At 49.2% G+C, this 19,270-nt stretch overlaps 1 protein-coding gene across 1 annotated transcript in view; it reads left to right on the top strand.

Moving 5' to 3' along the window:
- The first annotated feature begins 3,599 nt into the window (after positions 1–3,599).
- NEDD9 (neural precursor cell expressed, developmentally down-regulated 9) overlaps positions 3,600–19,270 on the top strand; it is a 35,486-nt gene continuing 19,815 nt past the window's right edge. Inside the window, exons 1-2 of the mRNA XM_026047050.1 lie at positions 3,600–3,634; positions 17,551–17,964. Of these exons, the coding sequence (XP_025902835.1) occupies positions 3,623–3,634; positions 17,551–17,964 (426 nt within the window). The 5' untranslated portion in view covers positions 3,600–3,622. The remainder of the gene's footprint in view (positions 3,635–17,550; positions 17,965–19,270) is intronic.

Genomic DNA, 19,270 nt, shown 5'->3' with positions numbered 1-19,270 from the left:
GTGTTTTAGTCTCAAAGGATGTGTGATGCCTTTAAGATGGGTTCATATATATTACTGGGAATTTGGTAAAGAATAGTCACATTTAAAAAGACACTTTCATTAAGTTTTCTTTTTCCTCAAAATATGACCTTCACATAAAAAGCTAAGCACTACAGAAGATCACTATCCACTCCTCCTTCGGCCTGGACAGATTTCTGTTACTGTTACATACAGTATACTGCTTGTCTTGACATTTTCATCACTGGTCAAAGAAAAAAAAAAAAGAAAATAAATTATGTTTTGGTTTGCTGAAATGCAAGCTATTTCCTTATTTGGATGAAAATGAAACCCTTCTTCATATTAATTCTTACTGAGGTGAGAGCAGGGCCTTTCTCTCTAGACAGACACAAGAGTCTGCTCACACTAGGGATGGATTTTTGTTACTTTCTTTTATGAAAACTACGGCATTTCTTCTTCTTTTTTTCACATTTCTCCAAGCAAGCAAATTCCAAATTCTGACTGTGTATGAAGCCATTCTCTACTGAATAAATTCCACGCTCTGCACGGCAGCTGAACGAGTTCAGGTAGCATTATACAGGCTGTAGGATCTGGGCTGGTTATTAGGGCTCTCCTTTGCTCCTAAAGTGCAGTGGCATTGCAACTAAATTATTTTTAATACCAATCCCTTGGCCATGTATCACAGCAAGAAGTGATACAGATGCAGCATAGCATTATCCAAAGCACAAGTAGGTTTTTGTGTAGGGAAAGAGAAAAAGGTAGCTCAGTGCTTCCAAAATCAAGAGCCTACACATGGTTCTGAAAAGGCTCTCTCAGCTGCGAGAGTCACTTTGCTGGGTCTCTCTCTTCTCAGATTGTGTCATGGGTGAAAGAGAACAAGGTTTTTTTGTTTTAGTAACCTTTTCAGGCAGGATATCTGCCTTGTGTTCTACTCCTGTCTGTGTTCACAGGGCAGTGCTTGGCTGAATTGCCTCAGTGCTGCGGTGCCATCCCGGCTCACAGCTGCTTCGCAGTGTTTGCTGAGGGCTGCGGGAGGCAAAGGCAGAGCTTGGCCGACAGGCTGCCCCGCGGGCTGCAGGACCATTTCACCTGCTGCCCTCCCCGTGTACCCCAAACCTCTCCCAGCACTTGGTAGGCACAGGGACAACAAGGTCTGGGAGTGCAGTGATAAAGGAAAGAAGCAATGAGCTCCCCAGGAGAATGTACGAGAGAAATAGGTAGGCACTAGATTGCCCAAACGAGCAGCGAATAACATTAATTTGCCTTCAGCAAAAGCAAACAAAAATCATTGATGCCGGCACGAAAAGATGCCACAGAACTCATTTGCTACTGGCAGAGCCATAAAATATGAGGCAGCGAATCAAGTCACTGCTGTGCTGTGAAGCAAAACGGCCCATTACATGAATCACCCTCCAGAGGACTTCAATAGGACCCTGTAGTTATAAATCTTGGCAATATAGCTCAAGTTGCCTCTACAACACAGACGCTGGTAAAGCCAGGTCTTGGCTTCCTCAGCAGCATGTTCCATTGTATAATTTAGCTGATTATCCAAGACAGTCATTTAAAACTTTCCAAGACTATGCCTGTAATACAACATTACATAGTCAAGGCACTGCAGTTGAGAAGGTCATTAAGAAAAAAGCAAGTGCAAGCAAATGTGTGCTTTCCACAATCCTCACTTTTTTAGTAATGTGTCAATGTTACAAGATCGTATTAACAAATACCTCCTTCAAGATATATCTAATTCCTGATATTCACGATGCTTCAGGGAATTCAGCCATGCTGCTAGCTCTGCTAGAAGTGTTGCCCTAAGTGAGAGTATTTCACCTTTAGGGAAATCGAAAGCCCCCTTGAAGCTTAAAGAAAACTTAAGAGCATAAACAGAATAGGTGAGACAGAGTGGCGGGAAGAGTGAGTGTGAATAAAATTAGCAATGGGACTTTGTGGAGGCAGTGGCATGAGATGACGGTCATTCGTTTTCCTCATAAAATATTAATTCTTTCATCTGCTCCATTACAGTTGCTAAGTATAGCTGTGAACATTGATAACATTTGGGTTTTCATTCCAGTGACATCTACTTAAACATTTTTAAAATGCATTATGGAGGATGATAAAGGAAAACAACATGTATGAGGGAAAACCCAACTAGAATTTTACGTTAACGTTTCTGTTAATGCATGTTAAGATCAATCAGGAACATTTTTAAAATATCAGAAGAGCAATGCAGGCTAAAAGAAAGGAGGATGTACAGCTTCTACAAAGTGCTCAGTGATCATAATTTGATTGCAAGGCATCCTGAAGAAGAAAAACACCAGTTACGTGAAAATTCCTGTGTTGGTGGGATGGATGGGAAACAGGTACACGCTAAATTTAAAAAGAGGCGAGGTCAGAAATATGCTTCTCTGGCACTTATCTAGTCTTTACTGATATGATAACCAAATTCTTTATGATCTTTAATGCATTTATCATCTTGACAATGGTGCCAGAAAAGGGAGGCTTTCACATGTGGGATGAGTGGTTGCAAAGAGACTGTCAGAGAGATTGTAGAGGCTTTATTCAGGGCACAGGAATCTGGATGCCATGCGAACACCTTAGCCATTGCATCCTCTGCCTTTAGGAAAGGTACCCCAGGAGAAGAGCTTTTCCTCAGAAGGAGTCAAAGGAAAAAATATGCATCCCCCTCAGTATATAGTTAAAGAAACACTCCAAAAAGACTTGCACTCTGCTGATGAGAAGCTGGCTGTGTATAATCACCAAAATAATTATTTTCTTGAAGAAAGCATCTAATGATACAGCAACCAAGAAAGCAGCCACAGTGGCATCATCTACAGGGCAGAGAGCAGGCGCTCGCTTTTCTCACTGAGAACTGCCACATGTTTTGTTTCGACAGGAACCCGTATTATTGGGGTATCTGCAGCTAAGAAGAAAAATATGGGTTTGCATGCGCTTAGTTTTCCATGCATTTAACGCATATGTGTAATGCAACTTTGTGTTTTACCCTGGAAGCAGGGGATGGAGGCGCAGATAACAGATAAGCGTTTTACATGCTTCAGAAGCCAGGGAGCTGTGCTAGCAATAAGATCCTTCCCTACGGATTAGCCCCATGAGCGTTTACAGATGCCACGGCGCTAGGGAATGAAGCTACGCTCGCAATTTGGTGCCGCAAGGTGACACTCGGCTGTTCCTCCTCAGCTCACTAGAAACAGCCTTGAGGCCACCTGTGGCCTAAAGACGTTGGGGAAGACCCAGCCTGGGCCAAAAGACGAGAACTCATTCGCAGGCCACCCCGGCGAGCTGGAGTGTGGCCCGTCCCGCGCACAGGGCTTCCCTGCGCGGCCGCGACATTAACTGCGGTCCCCTAAGGGCGACACCCGCCAACGGCCGCTCCGCTGAGGCAACGGCCGCAGCCTGCGGGGCGGGGCCGCGGCGGAGGGGGCGGGCCCCGCGCGCCCTCCCTGGCCAATGGGAGGGGCGCCATGCAAATGAGCGGGCAGCCTGGCGGCGGGGCGGGCGGCGCGGCGGGCAGAGGCGGCGGGTGGGTGGCGCTGAGCGGATCGGGGCCGCGCAGCGCGGGGCTGCGCGCGGGGGGCGAGCGCAGCGCCCCGCACCGCACCGCACCGCAGCCATGAAGTACAAGGTAACGGCGGCGCCGGGGGGCGGCAGGGGGCTCCGGGGCTGTCCCGCTGCGGGTGGAACGAGGGCTTCCCGCAGCGGGAGCCGTTAACGGTTGAGCTGGCGCGGCGCGCGCGCGCCTGCCCCGCTCTCGCTGCTGCGGCGCCGGGCTCGGGTAAGGGGAGGCTGCCAGCGGGCAGGAGGAGGCCGCAAGCGGAGATAGGCTGGGGAGGCAGAGCTCGGGCCCGGGTGCTCGGCGGCCGTTGCGCGCCGAGGGAGAAGGGGCTTTTCCCGGCCCGCCGCCGGAGGCTCCCAGGGAAAGGCGCTTCCCTGAGCCTGCATGGGCGTCTGTATCCAGCACCGCCTCGGGACGCTCATTGCTGCTTCTGCCTGTGGCGTGCTCATCCGGTTTTCTTCCAAATCTTTATGAAGAGCGTTTTGTTGTTACCCCTTTGCAGTCTGTTTTGACAGGCTGAAAGCAAAAAAAATGGGCTGTATATTTTAAAATGAACACTATGTCCCCCCTGCCTATCCTGAATAAAGGCAATGATTTAGCTTAGCCCTTTACCAGACTCTGTTTCAGAAGATGCAAATGTGGAGGTTTCCCTCATAATGCTGCTCTACTTAAAAACATCTGGGCAAGGTACTGGCTTGCCTACAGGGCATTAGATTACTGTGCAGACATACCGTAATCTGCTGTGATTGGAAAAAAAGGGGGAGAGAAGGAAAGCTTTGCTTTCCCTGCCAAAAATAACTTCAGCATCAATAAAAAGGTGATTTAGAAATGTCACACACATTACACGCGTTTGCTTGGAGACTGACTTGCTTTGGAAGCAAAGTCCATCTTTTTATTAAGTTTGGGCAGGGGGTAGTGTAAAGGAGCCCGGATTCTGCGGTGTCGAGCAAGGCGTACAGACCTCGGTGGAGTGGGACGTCTGGGTGCTGCCCAGACAAATACATCCTTATTCTGTATCCCTGAGCTTGGCCCGAGCTTTCAGGAGCTCTCTCCCAAACTTCGGGAAACCTTGGAGTCAGTTTTCTAGGCTACTGCCAGTTTCACCATTTCTTGATGATTAGAAGTGACCAAGGAAAGGAGAATTGTATAAATAAGATGCAGATAGAGAAAGATACTCAGTGACCTGGGAAATTTTGATCTGGATCTGCTTGTTTTTGTTTTTTTTTTTTTTTTTAATAACTGCCTGATTAGAAGCCTGTGATCAAATTCACCATCTGTCCCGTTCCACCTCTCCTCCCTGCCCGTTTTACCAGAAAATACTGGGCAGTTGGGAGTAAAAGAGCAGAAAGCGCCGCGGTTAGTCCCGAGCTCAGGAAATGCTTCCCAGCTGCCCGTGCCTAAGCAGCACCAGTGTCTTGGTGGCAAAGCGGGGCTCCTGCTTGGTTATTACGGAACGGTTGAGGTTGGAAGGGACCTCTGGAGATGGTCTAGGCCAACCCCCCTGCTCCAGCAGGGACGCCTAGAGATTACTGAGCCCCGTGGCTTTGTGTCACCCTGCATCCTTGCCGCGCGGCCGCGGGGCGCCGCGGGAGCGGCACGCGGAGAGGCGGCCGGCTCCGCTCGCTGGGACGCCGGCCCCGCGCTCCAGCGGCTCCTCTGCCCCCGCGGCCTGGAAGGAGCCCTTTGGTTCGGGGAGGTGGCTACGTAATTCTAGACGGCGCGAGCGAGACAAAGGAAGAGCGAGCCATAAAGAGGGAGGACTCGGTCTTTTTGGCCTCAAAAACCTTCTTGTCAGACTGGGGTGTTTACTTTCCCTGGGAAATGTGAAGTAGATACTTTGTGCTGTTTAACTAGGACAAACATCCTTTGATCTATTTCTTATCCCTAGAGTAACATACGTGCTCTAAAATACGTACTCTTTCAGCCTTTGCTGTTTTCTTTCTATAAGAGAACAAATTCCTATACTTTGGCTCCTCATTTTCTGCATATGATGAAGAGTGTACTAATGTCTTGCCTGGGAAAATACCCTCACTTCAGGGATGCGTTGGCTTCCAAGTGAACAGTTGGGTCTCCTCAGCTATTCCAGGTATTCTCCAGGCATTATTATTTTGGGGCCTTTTATCCTTTGCTTCATTGTGACACTCCATAAGATAAGTCCCGTTTAATAGCCCGCTTAAGATGCGCTCTGCCATCCAAGGAGAGCACTAGCACTGGCTGTACTGGGGCCTGACTCGTGTGTTGGGCCCTTGGTACCTCTCTCTTGCTCCTGACTTCACTGTCAGTGGCTCAACACAAGGTTGCTGCTGGTTTGCAGTTCCTTTCTGCTGCTTAGTTCCGTATTTCTTCTTCTTTTCACTCATAAACCTCTCGGAAAATTTGTTCCCTCTCCCTATTCTTCTTTGACCTGGATTTCTTTAGGACCTTTAATTCTCTATCCCATTTTTGAATATACTTCTTACATAAGACCTTAGTGCCTTCAAAACCAGTGGGACAGTCCACATGGATTTCAGTGGATTCAGAATTTCACTTTACTGCAGTTGTATTTTACCAGTTCCCATCGTGTCCTCATGGGGTTGCTGTTCTAGTAGTCTGTATTTCAGAAGGTCAAACAACCATTTCTGAAAACAAACCTAGACTTGGATTCCAAGGATGAAGCAGCTACAGCTGAAATGTATCCTAATATGAACAGAAATGTCAAGGGGATTACCATGATCAGACAAGAACATCGCTGCGAGAGAACCTCTCTGGTCAATGATTCCCATCGCCTTCTATCTTGGACAACAAAAGTGTGACAGAAGAAAAAGGAGGGGGCACTTCTGTACCAAGGCTTTTGTGGTTTGTTGGCTGTTCACAGGCAAGGTGAAAAAGAGAGGGGTAGGAGAAAGGGGGACTTATCTTTTGACTGAAAGATCCAAAGAGTTGGTGAAAGAGAAGAGAAAATGAACAACTGCATTCCTTGCCTCCCCTCTGCCAAGGGGAATGACGTAGATGTAAAATACGAGGTCTTGATGATCTATTTTTAGGTAATTTGTTGGGCAAGGAAGAAACCAAAGTAAACAGGGTTTGAAATGTTTGCCATTTGTGCTAAGGCGCAGTGCTGTAATATATAGACTTGATTACAATGCCTGCTTGCCAAGACAAACAAAATAGTGTCACTGGGAAGGAATACTATATTCCGACCAGAAATGCTTGTGTGAAAAGCTGCTTGTAGCCCTGGCAATGAAAGACTTCAAGTATTGGGCCATGTAAAGGGAAAAGAACTGCCTGCACTTTACTAACCAAGTCCTTTCTGCTGTGTTTACTCCTCACTCTCCTCTGTCACTGTGTGATTGCTGAGATAGTAAGAAGGAAAACAATGAAACCTAAAAGTAAATAGGAACAGTAAAACCTTGTAAAAGATAGCATGAGAGCAACAAACCAGCCAAGTGAAAACTGCCCAAGCTTGTGCCTTGTTACAGCCATGGGTGTGTGATGGCAGCTTCATGATTTTGCTCTTTTCCCTCTTTTTCTATGGAGGGAGATGGCAGGAGGGGAGCAGTGCCAGGCTTAATCGCAGTTATCAGGAGCAGCACTAGTGAGAAGCTAAGCTAGGACTGGCCCCTTCCCAAAGCTTGGAGGGCCACTGTCCCTCGCACACTCGTGCATACTCCCCCCAGTACGCGCACATACTACTCTCATGCCTGATATTTTCCTCAACACCTCCAAGTTTTGGAGAAATTGTCATGATACAATGTATTTGCCCTCTTAAAGGCTTTGCAAGGTAGCACGGCGCTCTTGGTTCCATTTTACAAATGTGAGTGCTAAGGCTGCCCCAAGATTGCTCTCAGAGGAAGGAGAGGAACTGGGTAGCATGCAGCTTTTTGCATCGTCTCTAAACTTCTGTGGGTTGCTTGTTTGTTTCTTTGCTTTTTGTGCTAATAGCTGCTCATGAGTAACACAGACGTCTCTGTGCAGTAGTACCTAGTATAAGATGGGGAAGCAGAACTGGCGCATGAACAATCTTCCTTTTATTTGTGATACTTCCGTTTCAGTTTGACCCCAGGAAGTACTCGAGACACAGAATGGTTTTACTCTGTGGGCTTTACTTACAGTTTTGAAATTCTGCTGAAGAGTGCAGTCACATTAGACTATTATTTTGCCTTGAGGCCCCTTCACCCACTGCTAATCATTCCAAACAGTGCCATGCTATCCAAGATTGATTGGAGGGGCACAGTCAGTTCAGAGCACAGCAGAACTGCCTAGCACACTGTATGGAAACATGCTCAGAAAATGAAAGATTCGAGTGCATGAGGAGAGAGTTCTGCAGTGCGTTAAGCCACTGATGACCATTTTGCAGAAGTCAGACCAGCCCTTTGGGGGAAATTTCATGGGTTGTTACCATGGGGTGGTTAACAACTGCTGGACCAGGCTTCTCAGGATCACGTACAGAAATGCCTGAGCGCTCCTGTAACAATCGGGGTTAGGAAAGGTTATCCTTGGGCTTATCACCGAATATCCTTGCTGTCTTATCACCGAACGTTGAGCTCCTGCGTGTGCTGGCTCACGAGGAGTTTATATTGCTGTAGTTCGCAGTAGCATTCTAAATTCCAGAGTTATGGCAGTAAAGCCAGGTGTGACTGGTGACCTAGGTAGATAAAAGCCCAGGAGAGGGGGAATTTCTGCTTAGTTGTGCACACCTCCACGTTCCCCCGCTGGAGCTGCTTTGGCCAGCTTTAGAAACAGCAGGAGATGAGAGCCCTGTTTTTCTCCTTGCAAATTGCTGGCACTCCTGCCAGTGCAAGGAAGAGAAGGACATTCCCTCACTGTCTGCAAGGAGCAAACAGCCATGTGTCTCTGTACATACATGAAGCAGAAAAACGTGACCTTGTCATATTCTATTATCAAAGATGTTAGGAGCATGGGAATGAGTTCTGCATACAACAGATGCACCAAGGTCCCTGAAGACTTAAGTTTTTGTTTTGTTTAGTTCCTTGAGATTTGTGTATTACAGACATCTAGACACTTAGATCTTGTTGATACCAAGAAAAGTCAGGCACCTGTGTGGCTCTGAGATCTACCGTTTAATTTCACGAGGAGCATGCACAGGTGCCTAGCTTAGCCATAACAACGGTGGAGAACTTGTGTCACCTTCTGCTCTTCCCATTTCTGGCTGCACTTGATGGAGAGAAGAAACTGAACTCCTTAGGACTCAAGTCCTTGCAGAGCTGTAAGAGATTCAGTGAGATTTGGCATCAAACACACAGGACACTTGAGAAGATGCTGCTTTGTGCAACACGTGCCCTCTGAGCGTCCTCCATGCAGCTGATGAGGATTTGCCTGTAACAACCGTGTTCTCCTTTGACTGCCCAAAGAACACATTTCTGGAACTGCTGCAAAGCAAAGGCCATATATATTTTTAAATCAGGCTACTGCTAAATAAAGCTGCGTAGAGGGCTGCAGCTCTTAGCACCAGTGAAGCTGGGTCATCTTAAGCTCTAGCAGCGATAAATACAGCTCTTTAGTTTTGCTGCCTGTCCCTCACAGGCTGCTCTTGGAAAGTGACCTTTTTCTTTTGCCTGTTGGTCTAGACATTACAGTAGTGGAAACTGTCTTAATTTTAAGGAGTTCATTTTTCCACAGCAGATTTGGATGTAGCTTGTGTTTGATGAGAAACAGGACTGCTAAAGTTATTGCCTGCCATTCTAGGAACACAAGCACATAGCGTGACAAAAAATATATTTTTTTTTTCTCTGTAGGGATGAGGTCTATTCTTGCCTCTCTTTTTTTTTTTTTTTTTTTTGTGTTTGTCTTAAAGACACTTTTTTTGTGGTCAGGCTGTATTAGCCTGCTTGGAAAGGGCGAGAGATAAGAATAGTGTGCGGTTTGCAGTAGGTAGAATCATGTGAATGCCCTTTCCCTGGATACTCTACATCCAGGTAAGGATAATTGGCCATTTTTACTGTTTTAGAAGGACCTGCATTAAAGGCAGGTATTCTTTTGTTGCTCTCTCTGCTTGTCCTGCTTTCCCTTATTTACATCCCAGGAACTGCACAAAACAGTCCCTCAGCAATTAACAACATAGGTGAAGTTTCATTCCAATTTCAGAATAAGCATCAAACTACAACTGACTTAAGAATCAAAAAAACCATCTCCCCCATCCCTTCCTTCTAAATCATCAGCTTGTCAAAATCCAGATGTTCAGGGAGGGTTGTTGACTTGTTGGCCAGTGCTCAGTGGTGGGGAGAGGACCCTGCCTGGACCTGGGAGCCTTATCTGCCAGCCAGGCTGGTCCCTGACGCTGCCCTTTGTGATTCCTGTCACACCAGCAGCCTGCTCCCGAGCTGGCAGCAGCCTGGGAGAATCCTGGGAACTGGGAAGCTCGCTCCCAAGCCGCGATGCCCGGGCATTCCCAGCTTGCAGCTGCTGGCACCAAGTTATGGGAGGAGAACTCCTGGAGAGAGGAGGGAGGAAATGCACGTCCCACTTCAGCAAAGTTTCAGATTGAAAAAAATACATACGCACGCTCCCGAGCTGAAAATATCAGATAGAAATAATTGGGTGGCAGCTGCAGGAGTTTATCTCCACATGGCTACAGTTCCTTGCCAACTGACTTGAGATTGTTCCCTGAAGGGTTCTATGGGCAAAGGTTAAATCTGGGAGAAGAGTCTTCTTGTAAGGAAAGTTTGTCTGGGAGAAGACTTTTCACAAATGCCAGAAAATGGAAAATTGCGAACTCAAAACACACAGTCCAGGATCTTTCTTTCCATCCTTCATTTATTTTTTTCCCCTTCTGCTCTGCTCCTTCAACTCTTCAGCATTCAACATCCAATCTCCTTTTCATTAGACTTTTAATTGCTTGCCCAAGGGAAAGAGGTTAGGTTTTCCACATGCCTTTTGATTCGCTGTGCTGCGGTTTAATCACAGTGAGATCATATTTACTCTGGGGCTATTGTTTGCCTGCTTTATTTTTCCTTTTTTTTTTTTTTTTTTTTTTTTCCCCTGTTGATGTCACAGGAGGCGCACAGCCCTTGGACACGTCTGAAAAGGCCTTTTAAAGCTGTGGAGCCCGAGCCCGCCCTTCCTTGGGTGGGGGGAAAGGAAACTTCTGAGGCTTAAAATACATGCAGAGGACTCGGGGAGTTAGGTGTGGTGGAATTTCCTCAAATATTGATACTTCTTGAAGGTAGGGGGTGTGTGGTTTGCCTTCCTAAGGTGAGCAGGGGGAAAAATGGTATTTCAGTGCTCCCCAAAACCCCCAAACTCATGGGAGGGGGGCTGAGATCCAGATACGTGATTAATAGGTTGCTGCTCTGCTTCACTCTGAGTTTTACCGCACTGACCAGACGTGCCCTTGAGGCTCTCCCCCGGCAGGGTGGGTGGTCTGCCAGGGCAGAAGCGGAGCCCGTGAAGCCCTGGGTGCTGGAGGCGAAGCTCCCGGCTTCACTGGTGTGATGCTGGGGACCTCAGGCGCCCCTGGATCAGGGCCCGACAGCAGCAGCAACTCTGCTGGGAAAGGGAGGCTGGATCGGCTGGATGCCCCCGCGTGCCCAGCACCCCCCTCTGAGGGGGCTTGTGCTTCACGTGGGCTCTGTGAGACCATCAGCTTTCTTTGCATCAAAAAGCATTGTTTAATGTATGGTCCGGGACTTGCATTTCAGTGACTATCTTTGTGATGCCCAGGAAAGCAAATCTGGCGACCCAACGAGGTGGTGCCCCAAAGGCTGTCGCCTCAACTAAACTAAACTTAAATTTTCCAAAACAAAAATCCAAGGCACAACCAAAAAGAGACCAAAGAATCATCCACACAAACAACCCCCCTACCCTGTTGTCCTCTTAGGCAGTATAAAGTTATCATTCCCTTGCTCTTAGTACATTCTTAATACATGTTTAACACACATTTGGGGCCAGAAGACTTTTCGCTTTGTTTTCAACACCCTTGTCCAGTTTACGACGTCAGACCCGGCATTAAGCTCACGTACTAAGTGCAGAACAATGAGTTGTTTTGTTCACGTGGGCCAAAGCTTCAATTAGCATCTCTTGCTCTAATTTTCTTCTTTTGCCTTTTCTCTCTCTCCTTTCTTCTTCTCTTTCATCACTTGGAGGCTGCCCTCATTATGCAGAATTCCTTCTTTTGGACTCGCGCTTGGATTCCTTCCTGAGGACTCACTGCCGTGCTTCAGTTCTGCAGCGAACAGTGCAGAGGGCCTGTAAAAAGGCTGAGCTTTTGAATGCTTCCTCTTGGCTTAAAAGGAAGCCGCTCTGCTGGACCAAAAGTAGTTCTCAAACCTGAGGTGGTTCTCACGTGTTGGGATTAACTTTAAATCCCCGCCTTGCGCGAGCTGGCGGGTCGCGTCGGCATCTTGCGCAGACGCGCGAAATGCCTCGGCCCCAGCTGCCCTGCGGGTGGAGCATCCGTGTCTGCCGTAACTGCAGGCGGCTGCATGGGAGGCGGGCTGGCAGGGAAAGTCAAGAGGAAACAATAGCAGCAGGCAGGCAAGCGTCATGCCCTGCTCCGGCTGCCACCGATGCAAAGCAGCAGGGAGGGCGCCCGCGTGGAAGCGGCCCAGAATGGGCCTGGAAATGCAGGTCCCTTGGGCCAGGCAGAGGTGCTGGGCCGGCTCCGAGGGCACCGCGCTGGCCCCTCTCCCGTGCTGCCCAAGGCCTCGTGCACCACGGCAGCCCCGGCATGGCCCATCCTGCCCCACGGCCTCCGCCCCAGGGATGCTCAGCACCAGGCTGCGGGGAGACCTGGCGCAGAAGACCTCTCCTTCCTAGGGCTTTGCTCACGCTCTTACCTTGCAGCTTTCTGTCCTCAGCTGTCAAGACAACCTGCAAATCAGTGCATGGAAGCAAAATGCCTTCCTTTCCAGCCAGCAGGCCTCCTAATTAGTTTGGCTAGTGATACTTTACCAGGAAAAAAAATAGTCTGCCTTAAAGCAGAATGTTTATAGTGAAAGCTGAGAGGGGAGGGCCTAAAAGCGGGACTGGGGGCCTGTCCAGCAGCAAGGAGCCCTTTCCAGGCCATTCCACACTCTTTTGCGCTCTGGGATGTGTCCAAGAACACACCGGTGCAGCTGGGTTCGTTCCAGATCCTGGGCTTGCTGTTCACGCCGGCCTCTCCTGGGACTGGGAAGAGCAGCGGGGGGCATTTTCCAAGGCTGGATGTCTTACTCTGTGACTTCTGTCAGGTTCTATTAAATAGCCTGGATGAAAAGCTGCTCACTACAGATAGACCTTTTACCTACTGTGCCTCAGTAGTTGCTCTCCTCCCCAATGCGGTACAATAGACTCTTTATTTCAGAGGCAGTGACAGAAAAAGAGTAGAAAAGGGAATGGGAGCTCCAAAGCCCTGATGTTAAACTGCCCAATAACTCTCCCACTGAGGCTCTTCTGTCACAAGGCACAATAGAGCCTGAACGGCTCTCCCTTTCATGAGGACCGTTTGTAGCCAAACTATTTTCCTCTGGATAAAATTCACCCTTCGCTGGATTTTCCAAATTGTCTTTTCATTCTTAAAGGCCTCTTGTCACCGATTGGCCTCGCAGAGCCCACCTAACCCCGGCACACAGATGCTGGTGCTTCCTCTGGAGCAGCAGCCGCTCGTTTGCAAAGAGGCCTAAAGCCAAAACATTGGCCAAAGGGAGGCAAGGGGACCTGCATAAATATGAAGTGAAGGAGAATTAAAACTCATCTGACCTAACTGAAACTGTTGCTTTGCCCATGGAGACTCCTTTGGGTTGGAGGGAGCCCCCTCCTTTCCTTCCTTTGTTCCTTTCTTCCTTCCTTTTCCTGAGGCTGGCTGAGTGTCGCGCTGGAGCTGCTTGGGGTTTGAAGAAACAGATTGGCCAATAATAGAAATAAAGAGGTCCACCCTTTTGTGCACAGAAAATAAAAGTCATTTCCCTGTTACTCTTTTCACAAACTCCTCACATAGGAAGCTTATGGAAAAAAAAAAGACCAAACACAACAGGAAAAATGAGAAGCCGCGAGCAGAGGGGGTGCCAGCAGGCAGAGGCGCTGCTGCTCGCGGACGTTCCCATGTTGCAGTTTCTGGAGCCCGGTGCTGCTCCGGCCTTTTCCTGGAGCGCTCGTGCGCCGCGGGGCTGCCTCGGGGGCCGGGGGTTGCCCGGGGCTTTGGCACCGCAGCGCCCCACGGGCTTCATCTCCCGGCGCTGCCGCTCCGCCCTGCGCCGCCTCGCTGCGGGCGTCTGCTCGGGCACGCAGCGCCGGCGCTTCCTCTGCTCCCTACCTGCTGCCTCCTCTCTGCTGCCACTCGGCCCCAGCAGCAGCCACTCGATCCTCTTCCCCTAGGAGAAGACCGACCAAACAAGTCAAATTCTGCAGAGTTATTTCCATCCCTCTGTGTTCAGCACTAGGCACGCAAACCATCAATTGAAAAAACCCCAGAAGTTACAAATCCCAGGAGTTTACCCACAGAGAACTTGAGTCCTTTACTTTTGTCTCAGCTAACATGGAAATGTGAGGCTGCAGGCATTGTAATCTGCATTCAATCTAGACAGCATCCATTTCAATTTCGCTTTTATGTAGAACTTGTGGCCCAAGGCATGAGCACAGGGTGCGGAGCCTCTCCCTGCAAGGTGTTTCAGCTAAAATCCCCCCGCTGCAGTCACTTTGGCCTGGTGACAACCGTGTTAGCACTTTGTTAACAGAGGACTGAAAACTTTTGCGTTATTTTTTCAGTGATTTTACAGAGGATGCTTTCTGCCACACTCAACAGGTCCAAGGTTATGAAGGGTTTAAGCTTCTTAAGAACAAACACTTTCTGTTTTGCCTGTACCAAGTGGGGCCAGGCCCTGGCTTAAACTTGCAAATACGGCAGTGTTGCTAGTAAGGTTTGAGGAGAAAAACGCTCTGAGTTGCCTCTTTCCTCCCAGCAAGGAGTTTCAGAGCAGCACTCGCTCACTGAGGTTTGGCTGCTGAGCTGCTGTGAGACACGGGGCTTGGAAGGATGCGCCTGGATGTAGACCACAGCCACTGCCAGCTTTGCAGGGCAGCACAGCTGCTCTTATCACAGAATCATAGACTCTTTAATGTTGGAAGGGACCTCTAGAGGTCATCTAGAGACCCCCCTGCTCCAGCAGGGACACCCAGAGCACGGGGCACAGGGCTGCGTCCAAGCGGGTTTTAAAGATCTCCAAAGAAGGAGACTCCACAGCCTCCCTGGGCAGCCTGTTCCAGGGCTCTGGCACCCTCACAGGAAAGAAATTTTTCCTCAAGTTCCTGTGGAACTTTTGGTGCCTCAGCTTGTGGCCGTTTCCTCTAGTCCTATTGCTGGCCACCACTGAAAAGAGGCCGCCCCCTCCTCCTCTCTCCCTCCCTTGAGGTATTTATAGACACTGATCAGGTCCCCCATCAGCCTCCTCTTCTCCAGGCCGAACAGGCCCAGCTCTCTCAGCCTTTGCTCATAGGACAGATGTTCCAGGCCCCTCTTCATCATTGCATTTAATGCAATCAGCCTGGACCGAAGAGGAACAACAGCAACTTCTATCCTTAATCTTCTTAAAAGAAGGGAGTGTGGCCAGTGGGGTCATTTTATGAAGCACTGCAGGTTTCCACGGCAAACCAAAGTTTGTCCCTACTCAAGGCTCAGATAGTCCCCCTCCTATTTCAGAACTTGACCTTGCCTGTCACCCTCCTCTTTTACACACTGTTTTAGTAACATAAAGGGACGTTTGTGCAACTGCCCAGTTGCCAAAACAAGCTCCAAGACAAGTTTCTCATCAGCCATTTCCCTAGTGCCAGTTTTCTTATTTGTTTAGGAAATGTCTAAGTTTTGTTAGCACTTAGTCATACCAAAGGTCACTCCTGTGCTTTTGCCTTTGCCTTTCAGATGTCAGTGCTTATTCAGTGCTTGTTTCCCAGTCACACAAGTGACAAATTTATGCCTTTAAGAGCAAGTCAAAATTAAATTCAGCTAATCCAGCCTTGTCCCTGTGGAGATGAGTGTTATGAGATGTGGACTTTGATGCCCACAGGAGCCGAACGTTATTCAGACCTGCCAGTTCAATCTAGGTAAAGTGCACAAGTGTTGAGGGGTGTCTTGCATGAGGATATCATCTATGTGTGAAGAACTAGCAGCTCCCATCTTGGTCGCCCCAGCAGGTTAAATGTAGCTCGGTAGCCGGTTAAATGTGGCTCTTGAAAGCTTCGCTCATGAGCATCTGCGGTGACTATTTCACTTTTCCCCAAGTCCAAATGTGCTCACTAATGAAGGCAACTGTGGCACATTCCTAAAGCTCTCACTGAGCAGTGCTGGGTAGGAAGAGCAGAGGCAGGTAAAACATCAAGGACGTGCACAGTGTGAGCGGTGCCCGTGCGACGGGCCAGCAAGCAGCACGATTCCTACTTTTGATGCTTCTTTGCCTATGGAGAAACACGTGAGCTGCTCCGTCAGGGCGCGATGCTGGTGGCCACGGGCCCTCTGAGGGCCTTGGGGGCACTGCTGCGAAGTGAGTGGCAGCCAATTAGCCTAATTCACATGCCGGGGCCTGAGCTAACGGGGACGAGGAGGCTCTGAAGCTCTTCTCAGCGAGAGAGCTCCTGAAGCGCTGCCAGAAAGTAGTAACAGGCGGCACGCAGGTGGTGAGAAGGTCACTGGGACACAGATAATGAGCGGCTGGGATAAAAAAATTCACATGGGAACTTTTATCTGCTCTCATTCAAGCACCATCCCAGGGTCTGCGCCCAGCTTTGCTTTGCTGTAGGAGCTAATCAGCCTTTTCAAATACTTCTTCCTCTCTACTTAGTAATTAAAGGTATTTCTTGTATATGTAGCCTGTGTGTTTTGTGGGGGCCCTGTAATCTTCCTCCTCCTTTAAACAACCCCCTCTGCAAAGGCCTTTTTTAAGCAGCCAGTTAGAGAAGCTCAGCTAGGCCTGCTGGTGGATTTTCCTGTGAAAACCACATTAGAAAGACATTGGATGGACCGGAATATTCAGGCTAGGCAGGAGCTTTTCTTTCCCGAGCTGCTCCGGCTCTGCCGAGCAGCAGTCAGCACGGGACGGGACCGGTACCACCATGAGACCACAGATGTAGGGCTGAAGAGCAGCTCTACAACTGTGTCACAGTGCGGGCAGAGCTGCTCCGTGCCTCTTTGTGCACGTGTTTTAGCGTTGTTGACTGATGAACATCGCAGACCGAGGGAAACGTGGGGCCCGGTGCGGCCGCTTGCAGGGGAGCTCCACGTGGAAGCTCCACTTTTCCAGGCCAAAGCTTCTTTTATACCGAGCTCGCTCATGATGCTGGTGAAAGGCCCGGGCAGCGTTTCTAAGGCGTTTGAAAGCTGATCCCCCATTCAGAGAAAGGAAAACTGATCTCGTGCACCCTGTTTTGGGAGAAGCCCCATTCATCCACCTTTTCTGCGACATTGGAGCTTCTGCCCAGCCGCCAGCCCTCCATGCCACCTCCTGGCTGTTGCTACCCTTAAATTTTGCACTGAGCGGGGCCAAATGGAAGGCAGCTCTTGTGATAAGCGCAGGGATGATGGGGAAACAGCAGCATTTGTCTACAGGAAAGATAAAAGAAACAGGGACTAAAATATTTTGGTATGCCCAAGAGACACAACCGATAAAAAAGCCCTGAGCAGCTCTTTGCATTGTGCCCTGAGCAGAGGAGAGAGAAGCCTGAAGGGCAGCAGCAGCAACCCCCATAAAATACCCCACTTCAGGGTGGATTAGCACCACTTCAGCCTGGATGCTGCATCCAGATATCCCAGAACGCTCCATATCCAGGGCTCCGTATTATTTCAGGTGCTTGCAATTAGTTTGTAAGTGTCTCCGCTGGCCGCCCTCACGGCAAGACACGCAGGCAGTCGTGGCGGGCGCCTTTGGGAGTGTCACCAGAGCTGAGAAACGCGACGGGCAGAGCCTTGGTGTTTTCCTTTGCTGCACGTCTTTTCCAAATTCAGTTCTTGCCGCTCTGCAAAGATTTGTTTTTAAATACCTAGTTCATTCATTTTTATTTCTTCCCCTTCTTTTTCTCTGCAGAATCTTATGGCAAGAGCCCTGTACGACAACGTCCCGGAGTGCGCGGAGGAGCTGGCCTTCCGCAAAGGAGACATTTTGACGGTGATAGAGCAGAACACGGAAGGCCTTGAAGGATGGTGGCTCTGCTCCTTGCACGGCCGGCAAGGCATCGTTCCAGGCAACCGCGTGAAACTGCTCATAGGCCCCGTGGTGCAGGACGGCCCTTCTGCTCAGGATATGTCCAATTCGGGACTGACGCATCCATCCTTCAACCAGCAAAAAATCTACCAGGTGCCCAGCTCGCACGCCGTTGCACGGGACCCCGTGTACCAGGTGCCGCCTTCCCACCTGAATCAGGGAATCTACCAGATCCCCACGAGCCATGGCCTCGTGGGGCACGATGTTTACCAAGTGCCACCCTCCATGCAGAGGAGCGTAGACAGCTCAACCCCGGCTCACAAGGTGTGTACATTGATTTCCATGCTCTAGCTGCAAAGCAGGTCGCTTGTGCTTGGGGAGGTGGTTAGTGGCTGCCCTTCTGTGGGCTTAAAGAGTAACGCGGTAGGGAGGATAATAAACACAAAGTAGCTGGAGAGCTAGTTTGGCACCCTCTGTCTATGTATTTATTGCCAAGGGAGCAGAATAAAGGCTGGGTGCTTAATGGCTTCATGCATAAGGATAGACTTTTTGGGGTGGTGCTGGCGCTAAAGGTGGGGGAAGTTTGTGATCCTGGGAAGCTGATGATATACTGGGATGAGGCACATCTGGCCTCTGGCAGCTTTGTGTTACACATGCAAAAAAGAGCTGTCATGGCAAGATTAGCTCCCCCACATGTTAATAAAACTGTTACATCAGCTGCTCAATTAATTTATATTTAATTAAAAATGCCGTACCGCCTTGGTGGAGAAGTCCCAGTAGGCCAAAATCACAGAGAGAGAGGGATGTTGGCTGGAGCAAGGGGTGTGTTTGGAAGAGCGGGAGAGCAGCAGTGGGGATAATGAGGGATGTTTTAATATAAACCTTGGGCTGCCAGGAGGGCACTTGATGTTTATCTTGAGCTAAATGCAGGTTTCTTGGCTGAAAGCTGCAGCAGCAGCAGCTGCATGGTGCAGCTCCCGGTGCAGCAGCCAGAAGCCTCCTGTGAAGGGAAGGTGGCGTTTGGGGCCCCCTCATTCCGGGTGCCTCTTCAGGCATTCCCACCACATGTTTCCCAACACTTCCCCCACTTCCCTAGGCAGGGCAAATGCAGGAAGCAACAGGGCCTGGGGGCAGAAAGGCTTTGGGGAAGGTGCTGGAGAGAGGAAGGAGATTCTCCAGCCCTCCCAGCCCCACTGTTGTCATCAACCCCAAAAGCACTTGTCCCACAGGGCCTCCCTTCCCCACTCAGCGGCTTCTCCAGCTATTAGCACCGTCCCTGCCTTTACAGCACATAGCGTGGCCTTCCTGTCTGAATGTGGGAGCAGATTACATCTATCAGGAAGTTCCTGGTTTAATCTTTCGTCTCCCAGTTTGTGTTGGCAAGACAGTTTGGGTTTTCTTTTTTCTTTTTTCTTTTTCTTTTTTTTTTTTTTTTTTGCTACTCAGCCTTTTTCATCTCAGGCCTTTGGAAAACTTCTTCTAACACTTTTAATTATCTATTATAATTTCCTTTTCGTTGATAAGAATAAATGGATTTTTTTAATTCTTTCTAAGCAAGAGCAAAAGATCTGTGAAATCATTCCAGATTGGGTTGAAAGAGGTT

The sequence above is a fragment of the Nothoprocta perdicaria genome, unplaced genomic scaffold (assembly GCF_003342845.1).
Source record: "Nothoprocta perdicaria isolate Ctin4 unplaced genomic scaffold, notPer1 scaffold_47, whole genome shotgun sequence".
Taxonomy (NCBI): domain Eukaryota; kingdom Metazoa; phylum Chordata; class Aves; order Tinamiformes; family Tinamidae; genus Nothoprocta; species Nothoprocta perdicaria.
The sequence above is the reverse complement of the archived record's forward strand: the minus strand, read 5'-3'. Positions and strand labels throughout refer to the sequence as shown.